At 40.8% G+C, this 19,431-nt stretch overlaps 1 protein-coding gene across 2 annotated transcripts in view; it reads right to left on the bottom strand.

Moving 5' to 3' along the window:
- LOC146378857 (cell adhesion molecule DSCAML1-like) overlaps positions 1-17,881 on the bottom strand; it is a 52,766-nt gene extending 34,885 nt beyond the window's left edge. The window contains exons 1-3 of one of the 2 annotated variants that reach the window (XM_084941957.1): positions 17,528-17,881; positions 6,423-6,743; positions 3,893-4,039 (exon numbers count right to left, since the gene is read on the bottom strand). In XM_084941957.1, coding sequence (XP_084798083.1) covers positions 3,893-4,039; positions 6,423-6,743; positions 17,528-17,750 — 691 coding nt within the window. In that variant the 5' untranslated portion in view covers positions 17,751-17,881. The remainder of the gene's footprint in view (positions 1-3,892; positions 4,040-6,422; positions 6,744-17,527) is intronic. The other variant, XM_084941958.1, reaches the window with a different exon arrangement.
- Between the last annotated feature and the right edge of the window lie 1,550 nt (positions 17,882-19,431).

Raw genomic sequence — 19,431 nt, 5'->3', positions numbered from 1 at the left:
CTATGTAACCTCCTGGTGTCCAGCACCCGAGGGGGCCGAAGATTGATTTGTAATGTAGCCTGTAAGTGACCTCGCCACCTGGTGACTCCTGTTAGAATCCAATTTTACATTAGCGCCTGATACTGAGCATTTACACACTGACAGGTTATGACAGGTTACAGTACAAAATGTGCCTGACTTATGATATACTGCGGCTATTTTGTTAAAATATTAGAGGGGGTAGAACAAGATAGAATGAGAGTTTGGAGTGTGACTGAATGAGAGCAGAAAATATTGCTCTGTGTAGGACAGGAGTTTATTAATCTGGTTTTCTAATCTTATATATACACTGTAATTCTATTTTGTGCCTTTCAGCCTGAGGTTTTAAGGAAATGTTTATCAAATTACTGTGCAAATACATAAACAAGACCAAACAGTGTAGCAGGTGGATTAGATGGGGCATGGTTGGGCATCTTCTGTGGACCACCATGTGGCTACAGCCATCTGCTGGTCCAGTCTCTATTCATCGGACCCACTCATTAGCTTTCTGCTGATTAGACCGACGGCCTCGATCGGCAAGCTGAACCCTCTCTGTGTCCCACTGTTGTCTTTATTCCCGTCCACAAACCCTCCATCTCTCTGTCTCTGCTCCAGCTCGCCTCCTTCAGATCACTGCTCAGATTAGCAGACCTCAATTGTCTCACGAGGGTCACAAACACGCGTGGGCACACGCACGCACACAAAGCTTAACTACAAGGATAGTATGGGACGGGGAAGCGAGAGGGAAATAGGTCAGTCTGCCTGCACCCCTCCCCTCTTAACCCCCCCGTCCTGGCTGGATGGGAAAGTGGGACAGGCAAGGGGACAAACACACACACACACACACACACACACACATACATAATCATGCACACATATAATCACACACACACACACAAAATGCTCCAGAAGGGAAACATGTGTGTTTGACAAAATAGAACCTGTTGTGGTTCAAAGGGCATGGCTGCGTTGTGTTATGTCATCAACTCAACCTTCACACCAATATGTGACTGTGCTACTGATCAGAGTCTACACATAGCAATGTCTCCGTGCAAAAGCACAGATATGAAGTGCAGATAAACTACTTAAAACTCTTTTTTTAATTCAATGTAGGGCTGTCATGATATCAGATTTGCACATCACAGCAACACTGTTGCCATATATATAAAAAAACAAAACATGCTATCAGTCAGATTCGTCTATGACTTGGTTCAGTTTGTGTTGTCTGATCCACTAATGTAAAGAAAACAGGCCTGTCTATTCATGTATGTACTCATACTGTGCTTTTGTTTTGAGATAGGGACAAATGACGAGGAGGAGGTACAGGAAGGAACTGTGATCAGATTCATTGTTGGTTCGGTGGTGCCACAAATGTTGCTTTGAAGGTGGGAAACATCAGTGAATCACTACGCCTAAAATACTTCAATTTACATTTAAAAAAGATAAAGTCATAAATAAGCACTGAGCTATGAGCTGAAATGCATTTCTGAAAATAAGAAAAAGCAAAAGTTTTTCTTTTTCTTTTGTGACAGTTAGCCAAAGCCCACCAGATGACAATACATAGGACTGAATGATTGAATGCTTTGACTTGGTGCTTGCAGACCATTTCCATCAGACAATGCCCTCTCTCATCAGTAATAGATAACAGAGTATTTGCTCTCAGAGATACATTTAAGTGGGTCTGATCAGAATAAAGATTAGTACTAATCAGATGTTTGAATATTATTTGTTGACAGTCGTATTATTGTGTTACTAAGTGGCAAAACCTAAAGGATTTTTATCTGTCCCCTGCTTCTCATTACCCTAAATTGTAACAAGCAGAAAAGGAAAATGGTGCAATGAATGAGTCTGACTATGTGTGTCTTTGCACAGTGGCTTTATTTCCTCAAATTTCACCATCATCTCCTGCTGTGACAGGTAGTCACCTACTCACGTGCACATCGGGAGCTTTCCATCATAAAATCTATTTTAACTTTCACATCTTCATTAGATCTATCCAGACAGTCCTTTGCTGGCCAATCAGGGAAAAAGCATCACTCTGTAGTGTTTGAAATGATCTAGTGAGGAGTAGGAGATCAGAATGAATACACTGGACTGTTTATATAACCACATGTATCAGCTGTATGTGGACATTTACTGTATGTGTCCATGAGTATGTTTGCATATTGTGCACCCATGTGAGAGTGCAATAACAATATTCAGATTATGAGCTGTTGTGCAGACTATGTTGATTGGCTGTGAGGATGACGAGGTCACTTTGCTGATTGGAGGGTCAAGGTTGAATGCAACCACGCTGCCAGTGTTTGCCCTGTTTGTGTGTGCTGCTGTTGTAGTGAAACGAATGCTGAGTTCAGTGAGCAGCTCATCGTGTTCAGCATCTGATCCTCACACTCACTGCTCATCAACTGACCTATATACCCCTAATTACACACTGGAGCCTCATGACAGTACAGAAACACCCCATACATAGAAATCACAAATATAGACACAGAGGGCTGGCATACCCAAAGCAGATCTACTATATTTATGTTCAGGAATCATCAGAAGTCACATGTAAACCAAGCGTGACGTCAACAACTCATAATCTTAAGAGCCGAACTGAGGAAAGGGAAAGAGAGCACAAATATGAAAGCATACGAGTAGAACATTTATGTCTGGCTGGCTGATGTGTGTATAATATGAGCATTCATGAGAATTTTCATGAATTTAGCTAAGTAAAAAGCAGTAAAGTATTTTTCCCTACACACTGTAAGTGTTAATAGTGAATGCCAAAATAAAAGTATGGCAAGAAATACAAAAAGTGGGTGATTTGGTCACAGCCCTGAAAAATGTGGCCCATTAAAGCAGTCACGTTGGTAACTGAGGACAAAAAATAACTCTAAATACACAAAAATGCTTCAGTATTATAAAAAAAATACTGTACCCTGAAATGTCTGAAAATGACAAATTACTGCAACCTTGGTGCATGTACATGTGTGACACAGAGTCTGTGTGCTTTGCATACATATAATATAAAACGCCATCTGCCAGGACCTGAGGCCGTTCTTGCCCTACTACCCTCCTTGCTACTCTTCCTTTGGTTTGCTCTTCTTTTCCATCTCTCCTCCCTCTGCCCTTTATTGTTATTGCAAGGGGTTTTACATGCAGAAAATAATTAGGCCCACATCTCAAACAAAATCATGAGAAAAATGTACCTACAAAAAAGCTGGAAAAACACATAAAGACAGATCTCAACATTTATCTTTTCTCGCACACACACACACGCTCACATACACTAATGAGGTTAATGAAGATGAATGCAGGGGCACAGTCCTATTGACATCCTGTATCTCTAATTGTGGCCCTGTTCTTCAAGGACATAGTGGCAAGACAAGCAGGGAGTGGACCAAAATAGATCTGATGAGGAGAAAGTGTGGAACGGTCGTGCAACGTGGAAAGAGATGTCTGTCTTTCATTTTCTTTGGTGTCAAACACAATTAAAGGCACTAGTTGACATTAGCTTGAGATAATTAAATGTGATGTGGAAAGCAGGGCTAGCAGAGTTGGAAAGATGGAACCGTCCAAAGAAAGAAGGTGGCAGACGAAAGAGGGTGAGGGTGGAGATATGTTCAGGAAGGAAGGAGAAGGAGGAGGAGGAGGACCGGATCAGTGATCCAGAACAGTGAACAGACAGAAGACACGAGTTAAGAATTCGGTCAAACACAGAGCACAGTGGCACATCAACCACTCTCACACACAAACAGAGACACAGACATAAAGACACACACACACACATAAAGACAACCCTGAATCCAACAGTCAACAATCAATGTGCCTTCACCATCTCGCTCCAAATTCACTCACCCCATACTCACACACACACACACAGGCCTACCTGGGACAATGGAAACAGTGTCTCTCTCCCAGGATACAACACTGACGTACTCCTGCACAGCAGCGGGGATGAGGCACTTGAACACAGCTACGTTGCCCCGCATTGAGCGTTGGTCCGCCACCCGCACGGTGTAGGGCTCCCTGAAAACTACACAAACACAAACACAATATTACATACAACACACTGCATGTAGAAAGGATTCAATCTTTTAAATGGGGTTTTCTACCAAGGAATAAAGACTTCCCTATTTTTTTATGAACATTAAAAGAGATGAATTTGAAAGATGATGATTATCTACATAAAATATCCCAGAAGTGTTCCATTTAGAAGATGCGTCGAGAGAGTGTGAGCGCCATCAACATGGTCCTATTACCCCTCTTGCCAAGGCAAAAACAACAATCAGCACCGTGTTTACATCATCAAAAACAACACATTAACACTCCAGAGCAAAACGCCCTTTCATCAATTACCACAGCACTCCGCATGTATTCACTGGAAATTACTGAACTACTCCTGTCTATTGTTTGAACTCTTCTAATCCTGCCTCTGCTTTTGGCACAAATGGCACAAGCCACCATTAGGCAGGATAATCATGGAAATCATTTTCTAGCTCGGGGATGACATCATAATAAAACACTGATGTTTTTGCTCAGAACTTCCCAAGTATACAACAGACTGAGCTGCACTGAAGGGTTAATGGTGCTTTGGTTTATTCAGGTTCATGCAATATTTTACACTCTGTTGAATGAGCAGGAGCTCATTAGCGAAATCACATGAAAGCTAGCACGTATCTGAAGGTTGCTAAGAAACTGGTTCGGAATCCCTTTCCTGGTAACAGACATGATGACAGCATGCATACATTCCTGCCGCAAGAAGAAAACACTTGCCAAAACTTACATCTTCTTTAAATAAATAAATTAAATGAACCCGTTCTGTTGAGTTCTTTTGAAACAGTATAATGAAACGCTTCTGTTGTGAATTTCTTTACACTTTGCTGTAAGCCACGAGGCAGTAGCACTGAATTAAATTTGACTCCTGTCAATAGCTGCTCAGTGGCAGTGCAAGCGCAAAACTGTGGCCATAAAATCCCAAACAAAACACCCACATCCTGTCTGACTGTATAACCTGTGCACCAAGGCTTGACTGAAGCCGTTGGCTGCAGGATGTTTGGTTCATGCTAATCCCTCGGCTCCTGAGGCCTGGCTTTTGGGTCATGTGGGAATGAAGGCAGCAAGCGGCTGGCATACAGCTCAGGGTCCTGGCTCAAATCCTCAACTTGGCACTAGTATTAGTATTAGAATGAATATGAGTATTAGTTTAGGTCGGTGTTGGGAGGCAGAATATGAAAACAGATGTTGATGGCAGGCGGGAAGGGGGAGGGACTCACTGGCCTGAATGAATGATGGGAAAGGGGGAGGGCAGGGCAATAGATGTAGTGTAAGTGTATGTATCTGCTGATGTTGACGTATCTGTTTACCGGGTAATTTTCCTCTTCGTGTTTCTCTTCTCGTTGTAGAGCTGGAGCTTCCCAAAACCCCTGATGTACTATTTTACTTTAGATGAGGTCTCGCCTATTAAAGCCTCACATGCGCTAATCAATGGAAAGCACCAATTAGGTTTGTTAATGAGAGATAATTAAAGAAGTGTGCTGTGGCTAAATTTAGTCTGGCACAAGAGGACAGTTTGAAGAACGAGGGAGCAGGGAGGAGAAGGAGGACAGAAATGGGAATATGATGGCAACAGAGGCAGCTTCCGGTCAAAATTCACAAAAATAGACTGTAGAGAGTCTAGTGGTGTATACTTTGTGTGTATCCTTTACTATAAGTGAAACCCACAACAATACACAACAGAGCATAAAACTTAGTGTATAAACCTAAATTTTAGTACTCTACACTTAAGTACACACATTTCTTTTTTATGCAGTGAATTGCTTTTCACACCCTGCAAAGCATTTAAAGGTACTTGTTTAAGAAAAATTCAAGTGGCTGTCAAGCTCCTGTTTCTTCTGTTGTGCTGACCTTTGATAAATGGAAGGACTGCCAACGAGGATGAGCCAGTTAGCTCATATAACCTTTTGTCACAGTTTTCCTCCTTACCGGATGTGGTTATATCTCACAGTAGAGCTGCTACTTCACTCTAAGTACTGTAAGGGTTGTGTTTTGAATTTCTTTCTACCAGATGGTGCCACGCCATAGATGAAGGGGTTATGTTGGTGTAAAGTGCAGTGGTTCATCAGCAGCTCAGTCAAATAGGTGTGAGCAAAGGCCAAGGCCTGATGTAGTACGTGATGCAGATGTTCTCTCTGTAGACTGTGTTCTAGGTCAATCTGTGTTCAGGTCGAGACAGGCTATTTTAGGGCAGGTGATTCTGTGTGTGGGTTGGGCTTTTTGCAGCTGCCAATCACATCTGCTCTAGTTTATGCTTCAGCAACAGTCTCTTCTTGCTGTGTCTCGCTTTGACCTTTCGCTCCATAACCCCACTTTTCTTTACCCCAGAGTTTATTCCCTTCCTGGCTGTCCGTTCAACTCACCGGCTTTGATGCGAATGTTGGGGCTGCGGATCTTGCCGGCCTGGTTTTCCGCGGTGCAGAAGTAGTCATTGTCGTGGATGTAGCTGTTGTAGGCAGAGGGCGAAAAGGGGTACAGTTGCAGCGTGCCATTGGCGTGCACATGCCGGATGTGGGGCACGTCGTAGATGTCGTCGCCGGTGGCCAGGTACCAGCGCAGTATGGCACTGGGGGTGCCCCCTGCTGGACAGGGCAGGGACACCCCCACCGAGCTTGAGTAGGTTACCCTCTGCAGGGAGGCATTCACAAAGTACAGCCTGGTAGAGCCCACATCCTCACTGTGTACTGCAGGGGCAAACATACAACACATCATCACGTAACAGGCAGAGATGGAAGTAAAGAGTCAATAACAAACACCTGTTACATGCTGAAAACACACAATAGTGTCAAAATAAACTTATCAGATTTCAGCAACACTGATTTAAAGCATTAAGCACCACAGTAAAGTGAAAATGTTGGACAGACAGGGAATGTCCTTCAAATCTGTGGCAAAATAATCATAACAAATGTGTCCAGCTGCAAACATCAGTCACATGATGCAGAAAGCAAGGGATTTGGGCCAAAGTCTGTGATGGTTTAGGTGGATCTGGGGGGTGGGAGAGGAGGAGCCTGTTACCTCCATATAGTTCATGTACAAACACATAAAGACAAACAGAAAGCAAGAGAAAGAGAGGGAGAGAGGAAGGGAGGAAGGGAGCATGTAGATAGGTTATGTGATTGGAATTTCTATGCCAGACGCAGAGATTTAAGTCTATTTAATCTCCTTACATATTTAACACACACACACACACACACACACACACACACACACACACACACACACACACACACACACACAAACAGGAATGGTATTCATTGGCACTCAGATTAAACACATACACCTCCAGCACTGAGAGGACAGTGAAAAAAAGGAATGAGGCAGGCCCGTCTCAAATTTGAGGTCAGTATAGGAAAGATTAGAAGAAAAAATGGAAGGGAGACACCGCACAGATGTGGATGTTAATTCTAAATTATGTCATCTAATACAAACTGTACACCAAATGGTCACCCTTGTACAGCTATACTCAGAACAGAAAGTCTTTAAAACATCACCAAAGGTGCTAAACGATACTAAAGTATCAAGGATTTCGATCAAAACAGGTTAAACTTAGCACTCAGTTTCAAATAGATCCAACAGATGTTCCTCTGAATAGCCCTGATATCTAATACTGCTTTTAAAGACTGAATTTAATCAGTAAAACTGATCAAATTGAATAACTTTCTCATTGTTATAATCACATTCACTGATTCAAATAAATGTATGTATGTATTTATTTAGGTGAGATCACTGACTTTTATGGGATTCTCTTTTTTTCTTTCATATTTATTCCTCATTTAATCTCCTCCATATATCTAATGCACTCATTCATTGCATATCAATAGGCCCAAAATGTTTTCTGATGCAGTTACATAACGGATCTGATGACAATCTGCAAAGCCTTTCGAGAAAATTGGCTTGGGGAAAAAAACACAACTGCTGAGCGTCTTGGAGCCCAAATGGATTGAAAAATATCTTTTTTTTTTAAAAAGTAATTTAGCACAAAATTTCTGATGTGAATAAATAAAACAAAATCAGAGCTATAACAGTAAACCTCATATCCGGTGATATAAGCACAGGACTTGCAACTAACAGTTATTTCATTTACTTTTGTCACTATTTTATTGATCACTTTGGTCAACAAATTCTTACAATGGGAAAAAACTTGTCACAATTTCAAATCACATTTTTTTTTAACAATCCTCAAAACCCATGAAAAGAAAGGCAGGCATTAAATACTTAGAGGTGTCAGTGAGGGAATATTTGACATTTTTGCTTGTTTGGTTTTTTTTTTTTTTTGGTTTTTTTTTTTACCTCATTTTTGCCTTTTTGTAATTTTTGCTGGATTAATCACAAAAAATGTTCATCCTATTAGGCTGTTCATTAGCCATCTCATTGTTTCAGCTTTAAGAACCGGAAAACGACACAAAACGACACTATAATCTTGATCACCTGAGTGTGTTTTTGACATCAAATGCACTTTACTGTATAAAAGTTTATAGGAAGATGATAACAAACAACAAAGATCACAGCCAACAATCTTCAGATGTTTTAATACACAAAATATTTCATTATTTTCCATCGTTAATGATCTAATTATAATGGTAATTGTTTTGTATCAACTAAATAGAAGTCTTACTGTGACATCATTTTTTAATAATAATAATAATAATGCAACCGTCCTATAAGCCTAATAAAACCCAGAGTGGTTCTAAGTTTTTTCATATTGTTGCAGTGATTTTCAACTTATCAAACTTATCTTATTATCAAAGACATGATATAAACTTATCACATTAAATCTTGAGTGAAAAAAATCTGCATGTGATCATACAATGCATTTCTTTAGTTGGGAACATCCAACCTTTCGAGATTTTGGGCATGTAGTCAGTGAAGGGTGGCTTCAAGCTATGGGTGATGTTTACGGTCAAACATTAACAAGTGAAGTCTGGCAGAAAAAATCAACACCATCAACAGTATCATCATGGTAGGACTAAGCTCAATGTTCCAGATCAAATAAAAATGCAGCTATCTTATCCATTTAGTGGGGTTAGTCAATAATTCCAGCTTCCTTTTAAAGAAGTGCCACTGTCCCTGATGTAGGGATTGATAAATCTGGGCAGCATGTTACAGATGGTATATGAAAATGTGTCTGGCAGTCCAGTGGTGGGCTGCAAAAACCAGGTCAGACTCCCTCCCCTCTGCAGATTACTGGTAATGGCCCCTGAGCATAAAGCCCATATTAAAGATTGCAATATCTATAATCTCCCAATGGGGGGACAGCACTAAAGTACTAGAGTGAGGGGGTCACCCTGAGCTTGGGGGGCTGGGCATCAGGAGAACCTCTCATACAGTAGATTATATGGCCTGGGGGCGTTGGCACCAGGCGGGGCTTGGGAGCACTGGGACTGATGGAGCAGGAAGTGGAATACGAGGGGATCAGAGTACTTCCACTCCCGAGCTGGTCAAAGCCAGGCAAACTGCACGTGCACCCAGCTGACATAAACAGACATGCAGACACATAAATACATTCACATACACATCCCAAAGTAGCTCTCAGTGCTCAGTCACACTGGGGGGGGGTGGAGGAAGCGGGTTGCCATGGTGGTGCTGGCACTTGAAAGCTGTGACTGAATATAAAAAAACAATGCAACAGTCTACCCTAACAACAATGACCCACTGAACAATCTAAATTTAGAAACTGCAAACAACCAAATCCCATAGTCTGTCACACTTTTCCAAATATGAACAGCTGCTGAAGTGAGCAAATATGTTTAAATGGAAAAGATTCCAAACTAAGCACAGCCACACATTACAGCTCAGTTAAAAAAAAACGTGTTTTACTCACTAACATACCAGAAACTGCTATTTTGTTAAGTGTGTGAGGGACAGCATTATCATCCCTCTCCACCAGGTGCACTCCAAAGCTGAACTGGCACTGGTTTGTGCCAGACTGGCAGAGTTTCCACTCAATTTAAAACTGACAGATAAAATGTTACTTATGACCTGTGCCCGTGTACAAGGCTTGTGTAGCAAGCATCAAAATGCCAACAACACTGTAAACACACGCGTTTATGCATAGCTTGTAATGGTTATCCCCAGGTGACAAATGCTATGATGCAGAAGATGAAGACTAACCTTGGCCAAATGCAGACAGTCCACACTAAACTATTCAACATGTTCATAAAGACAAACTTAACTGAAACTGGTGCAGTGCAAGCTAATTATATAGCGTTAATATTGTGTGTGGTGATATTATGTTAATACAGGGACAGCAAATGTTGATATTTTATTAAACAAATGAAAATACTATCCAACATTGGAGCATAACGGCTCAGTCAGACAAGTAAAAACAGGACAGGACAGCAACCTCCTTATATCTACAGTGTAAATGCCAGAATTAAGTTGTGGTGACTAAGTGATTGCCCAGAGCTTGTCTTGGTCTGGCAAGCTGACTTGGTATCAGTTTCTGGTTATATTCATAAAAAAACAGTTGTAACATTTAAATATCAATTTCTGTCTATGTAGACAGCAACAGATATGTGATTTTTTGACGATCCATCAGTTAATTGCTATATTATCAGAAATAGATTGAATATGATTGTCAACTTGACAATCAATCACAGACTGATATCAGACTCAGTCTTACTGCAACATTTATACTAAAGTTCATTAATCAATCAATCAATCAATAATGAATAACTGAAGTGACACAACTTACATCACTCATAGCTTGAAACGGATATTAGAATAGAATAGAATAGAATAGAATAGAATAATCCTTTAATTGTCCCACAAGGGGAAATTTGGTTGTAACAGCAGCAAGAAAAACACATATACAAACAAACAGGACAGAAAGGAAAACATACTATTTTTTACAAACTTACATCAAGGACAATAGTCACCAAAAACAGAGTACTGTACAGTAGGGCTGGGCCATATCATACCTTTCACGGTAATAACGGTATAATGTTGGGCAACGATAAGAAAATGAAATATCGCGATAGAATATGCGTCAAACGCGCATGCGCAGTGCCTTTGTTTTCATACGCACATGGCGGAAAAAGCATGGCGGTGACGGAGAATGAGAAGGGCGAAAGCGGATCGTTGAATGAAACTGATGAACCAGAATTGGTTTGTAAAAATGCTGCAACTTCAGTGGTGTGGAACTGGTTTGGCTTTCGTCCGTCAGATACACAACAAAGCACTATTTTTGGTAGCGCATGCTAGCGGGCCGTCGTTATTACCGTGTTTTTTGGAAAATACGGCACACTTTAAATCAATCCTTTGATTTTTCTGAAAATCGACAGTGCCCCTCATAATCCAGTGTGCCTTATGTATGAATTCTGGTTGTGTTTACTGACCTCGAAACGATTTTATGTACACGGCGCTCGAAAATCTGTACGACTTTGCTAAACTACGAAGCCGCAGCGCTTGATGGATTGTCGGAGCATTACGGCTATCGTAGGCAGGAGCCTCGCGGAGTGATACGTACTGTGCTTCAACATAATATTACCGTGTTGTGTGTGTATAACCTCTTTTTAAGTTTTGTGGATATTATACATGGTTATGCTGAGGATATGTCGGCCAATTTCCACTGGAAATGCCTTTTGGTTAAACTGTCAGCAAGGAATTTACATTTGCACTGTTAAATTTTTATATAACTTTAATGCAGATAAAAAAAAACAGCTGCTTGTTTAAGTGAAAATACATTGATGTTGTTTTTTTTTTTGCACTAATAAAGTTGTGGAGTTGTAAAGTATTTTGTCTAGTGTCAATTATATCGTCAGTTATATCGTTATCGCAAATTTTCAAATGTATACCATGATAAATATTTTTGGTCATATCGCCCTGCTCTACTGTACAGTAATTAAAATTAAATAAAATTAAATACAGATAAGAGGCAAACCCAGGTTGTAGTGTGAATCGGTTGATAAAATAGTGCAAGTTACAGTGCTGATGTAAACATCTGTTTGTTGGGAGCAGTTTTGATTGTAAATTGGATATTGACAAAGTTTAACTTTGAGAACATAATTTGGAGCTGAAAAAGGTTTTAAAAAATCTCAATATATGCTATTGCAATACTCATCATATCACAAAATGTTAAAAATCGCATTAATGTCATATTTTGAGTAACGTATTTAGATAATATCACATCATGGGGTGTCTGGTGATTCCCACCTCTAAATGCCCATTGTGCTTACTCCAAATTAGAGGACAAAAAAAAAAAAACAGGGTAGTTGAATAAAACCTCATTTGATCACATATTCATATAGAGTTCCACCAGGTGCCATTAAAGAAAAAAGCATATTTTCTGAGGGTCCAATGTGAGGGTTTCAAATGTTTATTTGCCCAAATAAACCCCCAAACACCAAACATCTTCTTCCTACGGGGCATGTCAGAACATGTTCTCAAGCATGACACACAAACTGCGAAACTGTTTGCCAAATTGCCATCCCACCCCTATTTTTATCCCCTCCCCCAAAAAGTTGAGTTATAAACTTAAAGTTCAGCACAAATGCAGGAGAAAACTTTTGTTTATTTCTCATGATATTTAGTTTCTAAATCTGCTTTGCTCTGACCTCGGTAAACACTTTCCCGCTGACTTTATGGGCATCGGTGATCATATTGAAAAGAAAATAATAAAATTGTAAATCTTGGTCATACTGTGTTTCAGGATGGAGGATTATCTGTAGTAGGAGTTTCTTCTTCACAGTTAGACCTGCCCTTTGTCCCATTTGTTTCTTTGCAACTGATTTTTGCCTTTTTTAGGAGCCATTTTTCTGCAAAATCACTGTATCGTGATATCATTGTTATTGTGGGCGCTGTATCATGAAATCATGAGTTGTGATTTCCAACCATAATAAGAATTTAAGTCTAGCAATATGTCTACAGACATTACCCTAATAGCAGTATTGACCAAAGCTGTGGGGTTTCAGTGTTGTTGCTGCTGTAGTTCAACTGCACCCAGGAGGCTTCATCAAGCTCGTTCAGACACAGCACCAGAGAGCAAAGCAGCCCTCACTGGAAGGTGTTGGAGCACCGAAGGCACCGCTGGAGCTAAAGCTTAGGCTGTCAGAGTCACAGCCACTATTTTATACATCCTGCCAGAGAGTCACGCATGAATATGTATGTCGAGGAGGCAGAAGTCATAACCTATGCAAGGTTTCATCATGCATAATGCAGCTGATCTACGCCTCTCCAGGACGGGATGGGAGTATGCACAGGAGTGCATGCACACACAAGCACACACGCACACACACACACACCTTACGTTCATAACTATATTGTAATGAAGGAGGAAAAGAAACTCTTAAAGTCCCATTCAGATGTGCCTGCAACCAACCATCAACATATTACATCCACAGGTTGCTTCTCTTCCTCCCCCTCTTTTTTCACCCATCTCCATCTTCCCATTCCTTCCCAGTGCTACAATAATTTTCACAGCATTTTCATCTTTCATTAACTGGTATGGCACGTGCAGTAAAGGTCAAAAGCAGGATTTACATTTGCCATGGCATATGTCAAAACCCCTCTCCCGTCCTCTCCTCCAGTTCTTGCTATTTTGGAAACAGGTTCACTTCCAAGCAGACTGTGGCTACTACACCGAGTACACTCCTTGCCTGCCACCTCTCCATCACTCATCCTGTTTTTGCGACAGAAAGTTGTGAGTTGTGTTTTGATAAGGGGGCAAAGGGAGTGCAAGTGTGTGTGGAAACAAAGCGGCACAGGATGCACTAGATGAAGACACACTGGCACAAGAGGTGTGAATTGAATATTGGTGAGATATGGGGGGGATAAAGATAGGTGTAAGCTTAAGGATAATTCTCAAGGGTCTGGCATAAGTAGGTGGTTGGTGGGTGGAGAAGTGTGCGTGTGTGTGTGTGTGTGTGTGTGTAGGGGGGGGGGGTTGTTGAGGTTACATCTAATCAACGAAGGGGTATCGCTGTTCCCCACCCACTGTCTTTCTGTACACCCTGTCCCCAACAATATGCTCCCCACTGCACCCACCCCCACCACCAACCACCCTGGAGTGTGCTGTGTCAGTAAAAAAAAAAGTGTGCTACTTCAGCAGTCCCCTGGGACCTGCTCCCCCTCACATCAAAGCAGCCAGTTTCTCTCTTAATGTGAATATCAAATCTGTGGATCACAAGTCCCAGCACAGTCTGCATAAACTGCCCCTCCCCCAACCTTTAATTCTGCCTAGTGATGAGGGAGAAGAGAGGGAGGGGAGTTACTGCGAGAGGAAGCGATTGAGGGAGGGAGAGACGGAGAGAGAGAGAGGGAGAGATGGAGGTAGAGAGAGGGAGATCCAACAAAAACAACTACTTGCTTCAGAGATTTGACATTTGCTGAACACTCCCTCCTTCTAAAAATGTGCAGCGCCGGCATCCAATAAAATTTGGAGGAGGTCTGGATCTGTTTGGCACTGTGTTTGGTGCTGTTACACAGAGTTCTTGTTGGAAACAAAAAAAAACAAAAAACAGATTTCTTACTGTAATTGATATTTGTTTGCACCCTTTTTCTCTTGTTTTCATTGATGACTTCTTATTTATAAACTCATTTGCATGTATAATAGATTTCAGGGCGAATGGGAGAGCAGGATGACAGTGACAGAGCTGTGACGTCCTATTGGTGAGCTGGGAAGTGCAATAAGCCCCTTTTTTTTGCTGCCGAACACCAGCACAGTTTCCCCACCATTTGGCAACGAATTTGACTGCAGGAATGTTTTCTTTGTTAAATCGTCAATGATACGCGTGGGCTTTGTGTTGCTAAATAAATTCTGATCAGTTATCATTAAACTCTTGTATTTTTATTTTTTTTTATATATTTTTCCTAGAAATTTCTATATTCATTTTTCAGCTGTGAAACATTTCATTTAGTTTGAAATAAATAAGTCAGAATTTGGGTATTTTTACTGTTCAAAAGGGCAAAGTCACGCAGAAAGCTCTTCACTTTTCCTTTAACCTCTTTAAGTTTTAATTTTACATTCTTAAATGTGAAATTAAATGATGCCAGGCTTGATCTGGTTAAAAAAGGGCAAATAAAATGGAGGCCTGGGTCCTTCCTGAGTGATGATTGGCACCCCTGTGGACCACGCATCTCTGTCATTGAGTGGTGCATAAAGCTCAGATTGCAGCTTTAATTGTGTAGCCCTGCAAAGAAGCACAGGGAATTGAGCTGGGAAGGGAAAAGGGGGGATTTTTTCACATTTCTATTGGCAAGGGGGATGAGCAATGGAGAGCGCAGGGAGCAGGTTCACCTTAGCGCTTTACACACCTCCAATTAAAATTTGGGATATATCATTCACATGCTACACATAAAATTTTACCATTTTAATTAATTAGATTTCATATTAAAATTCAAAACAGGCCTACAGCAGGCCTTACACATGAAACTTGATTTTATAACCTGCTAATTAATCCACAGTTACACTGAATACGGTCTGTGGCAATAATTCATTAGCAGCAAAATGAAAATACCTAATTTCACTTTAAAACCACCAGTTAGCGCTATAAATAAATCCTTGTTTAATTGTAAATAATGCTAATTGTAATGTATGTATGTGCTTTTCTTTGAACATTTATTACTTACCCTGCGTCCTGCCTGTCTCCTAAACCCTCTGACATGATTTAGTACCCTTTAAAAACATTATTCGTGTATAAATTGTGTCGTAAAGAACCTTATATTTAAAACAAATAAGTAAAATAACTTCGAGTTTCAGGAAAATTCAAAACACAAGCTAACAACCAAACCAAGAGGGACGTCCCAGTCACTTGCCCTCCTCCACGCGCCCGCCAACACAAACACACAAACAAGAACCCGGGGCGCACGCGCTGGCACACGCGCGCACACTACCGCGGGGTCCAGGTGCGCTATTAGCGAGGAACATGACCGGGCAAGTCTATAATCTGCACCCACGCCCCTGGAGTTTCTCATTTGGTGAAATAAATTTGCGCATATATTAATACGATCCCACAGAAGCCAGCGAGGCAATGAAGTGACAGCTTTCAAACTGAATAATTTATTTGTATGAATAATCAAAATTAAATCTGAATAAAAATCATGTAGCGCATATAGCTAAGTCATATTATTGGATAACTAAAAAAAACCTCAATAAATTAATTAGTTAATTTAAAAAATAGAAAGACAGAAAATATCACAACTTAAAAATGGCAAATGGACCTAATGGCCTACTTGAGATCGTTTGCACTGAGAACGGCCATATTCCTTCTTCCTGTCAATCCACCGTATCCCGGACTTTCTGCTAAATAAATTTACAGCTTCTCAGGGCCACTGCTAATAAGGAAAAACAATGTTTAAACAAGTCTCTAAATAGATAGGCTACACAAAGGCCTATAAAATGCTCTCATCTAGAGATGGTGTTGAATTTTGGTATTTTGGACGCAGATTTGTTCGGGATTATTATAATGCACTGCAATAGCAGAAGATCAACTTTGCAATAGGGTCAGGGATTTGCTGCATATACTGAAGAAGAAAGGAAAAAAAACCCGAATCTATTTAAACAAATGCAACTCCGTTTTTTGTTTTTTTGTTTTACATTTTCAGACAGAATTAAAAAAGGGGGGAATTTTCAAAAGGACCAAATAAATTAAATAAGGGGGAACATAATCTGAATACACTTAATTATGGCCTTTATGTGGGTGGAGACCTATTAAACTAATAAGGCCATTCTAGGAGAATGGGCCTTTTATTTGTCATCCATTTTAAAATGGGAACAATTTGTCATCACACAGGAAAATCAATTAATACCCTTTAAAATCTCGTCCTGAAAAAAAAAAAGAAAAAAAAAGAGAGAGAGAGCATCTCTTTGGAAGCGAGCGCCCGCAGTCAAATACAGCCCATCAAAACAGCTGCAATTAGCAAATGCTACACAATGAAAGCGACAAGATTTCAAAAATCACGCGCATCCAACCCCTTTTAAAAAAAAAAAAACTTTACAAGAGGGCAACATTTTGAGGGGAATGTGTTCGAAAATTGCCAATCAATTTATGTAATTGCAGGCCGCTCCATGTTTTCATTTCTGTCTCAACCCTCCCTCTATATTTGCACCTCATTCTCCCTATTCAGCCATTTTACATATTCATAACTGGAGTTGGTAATGCGAAAACAATCCGTGCTATCAGCACCATCTGCGAGATCAGGGTCCGCTGCATAAAACCACTACACATCCAGGTGAAAAAAAAGCACTTCACACCTTTACTTTCACACATTTTCTACTTACTCAGCGCGGAGGCTTTATGCGTTTTTTTATTTTTATTTAAATGATCTTTTGTTTTTTCAACAAATTACTCATTACAAAATACTCGATGATGCACCAAAAAGCAAACGCCACAAATCATCCAAACCATCACATGCATCGTAATCCTCTTCAGTACATTTCATCAAACTTAAAAAAGAAAGAAAGAAGGAAGAACTCCAGCATTCAGTATGAATGGTGTGAAATATCCCAAGCATTTCTTTTTTTTCTTACCTTCTTGGAGAGAGTACAGCAGGAGTAAAGTTACAAGCCACATGCCATAAATAGCAGGTATATATTTCAGGAATATTTGGCAATCCTGGCAAGTGTGAGGCGCGTTTTTTTGGCCAGGCGGGTCTCCGTGCTGGACTGGCGACTGTGCTCCCCGGAGGTCTCTCCAGCCCTGCTGCCCCGCTAAGCATGGAGGGGAAACGAGAGGCGCCTCAGCCCCGCCCATGTCCCTCCTCTCCTCCCAAGACTACAGTGCATACAAATCCATCCTCCCTATACTGATCAAACACAGCGGAACGATGGATTGCAGCTAAACCGATGGTTAGTTTTAGGCGAACAGTGTGTTTTATGGACCAGTTGTGTCCAAATTGTCACACTGTTTGAGCGGTGGAGCTGCGCACACAGATCTGTTGGCACCTTTGGAGAGCGCACCCACCTGTGCGCCCCTGGTGATCGCCTTTTCTTTGCGCAATGTGGAGCTACAAAAGCCGCCTAGAGAGTAGAAATCTGTCACTATGCTTTCCTTTCAGTTTAGGCTTTAATCACAGGGCCGAGACGCTGCAGATGTCAGTAAGCCACAACTGATTTCTTTTTCTTTGTCTTTCAGAGCTGTGCATATGCGTAGACATTTGCGCACAGAAATGCACTGCAGACTGAAAGAAAGGAGGAGGTAGTAGCAAGGTGTGGGGCATGACACTTTAGACTGCGCCACAGGTAAATGAAATGAAGGATAAAATGTTTGAGCGAAGCCCTCACGGATTGTGATTAAGTTCCTACATCGCTGCTTCGCCCCTTTCACTCCGCTCCGTGTCGCGATGTGAAGTTCCACTGTTCACAGAAACGAATGGAGAGAGGCAAGTTGCAGGACACTCCCAGTTCATGGAATATTTAAAGTCACTGTGGATTCTGGCGGTGAATCTGAAAAGTGATCCTCTGCTCGGAGCTACACATCAGTGTGCATTCAAGAAGCCAACAGAAAGACCGACGATCTACACTTATGAAAAAACCTAATAGAAAATTAACCGAATTCAGCAAAAGTCGGTGTAAAATGTGACTGAGTGACACATTTACTTTGCATATTACAAAAAAAAATAATAATAAAAAAATCTATCTCAAGTTTTTTTTTCGTTTTTGATTCTGGGTTTTTAAGGTAAACATTAAGACTTGCCCTTCACTATGAAGTGAATCAGATGATGTGATGTGACGATACTTTAATTTCGAGTTACAACTTGGAGGTCTTTGGAATTAGATTTTTTTTTATTGCTCTTTTGTTGTTGCGGCAAACAGTTGATTAAAAGTGCTTGTAGTGAAACTACCCGACCAAATATTCTTTTTATATATATAATAATAATAAATCATCTCCTAAATGTTAGTAACAGTTTCCACATTCAAAAAAGTTGCAGTAGCATCCAAAACAGGAAACAGCCTATGATAGAAGTGGCACAAGTGCATCTATGCGTGTTTGACACTAAAGGGGTCAGAAGTCGCTCATTAAAACAGTCTGTGTCGAACCTCTTTTAACTTGGAGAGAAGTCTGTCAGCCGGTATCCTCTCCACCCCTCCCTGAGTCTGCAGAGGCTGCTGTGCTCTGATCTGACCCGAAGTTTGAACATTTAATTCCACATGCAGGTCACTACTGACATCTGCTGGTGGAACTAACATCAGACATGTAAACGGCTCGTTTGAGCAAATCTCCTCACAGTGATTTACTATTTTGGCAACTTCTCGGCCTCCTTCACTTACATATGCACATCTTTGGATCTGGTATTAAAAGTTCCTTGGAATCAAGTTCATACTTTTAATTATATAATTTGACAGAAGGACCAAGCCTCAGCTAACTTACTAAGTAAGCTAAGTTACTTTTGAGCCTCTGAAAGCAGGAGACTTTGTACAAACTGTGTGTATAG

The sequence above is a fragment of the Perissodus microlepis genome, chromosome 10, assembly GCF_051167445.1.
Source record: "Perissodus microlepis isolate ML-2025 ecotype Zambia chromosome 10, ASM5116744v1, whole genome shotgun sequence".
Classification (NCBI taxonomy): domain Eukaryota; kingdom Metazoa; phylum Chordata; class Actinopteri; order Cichliformes; family Cichlidae; genus Perissodus; species Perissodus microlepis.
Note: the sequence above shows the minus strand (reverse complement) of the source record. Positions and strands in the feature narration are given on the sequence as shown.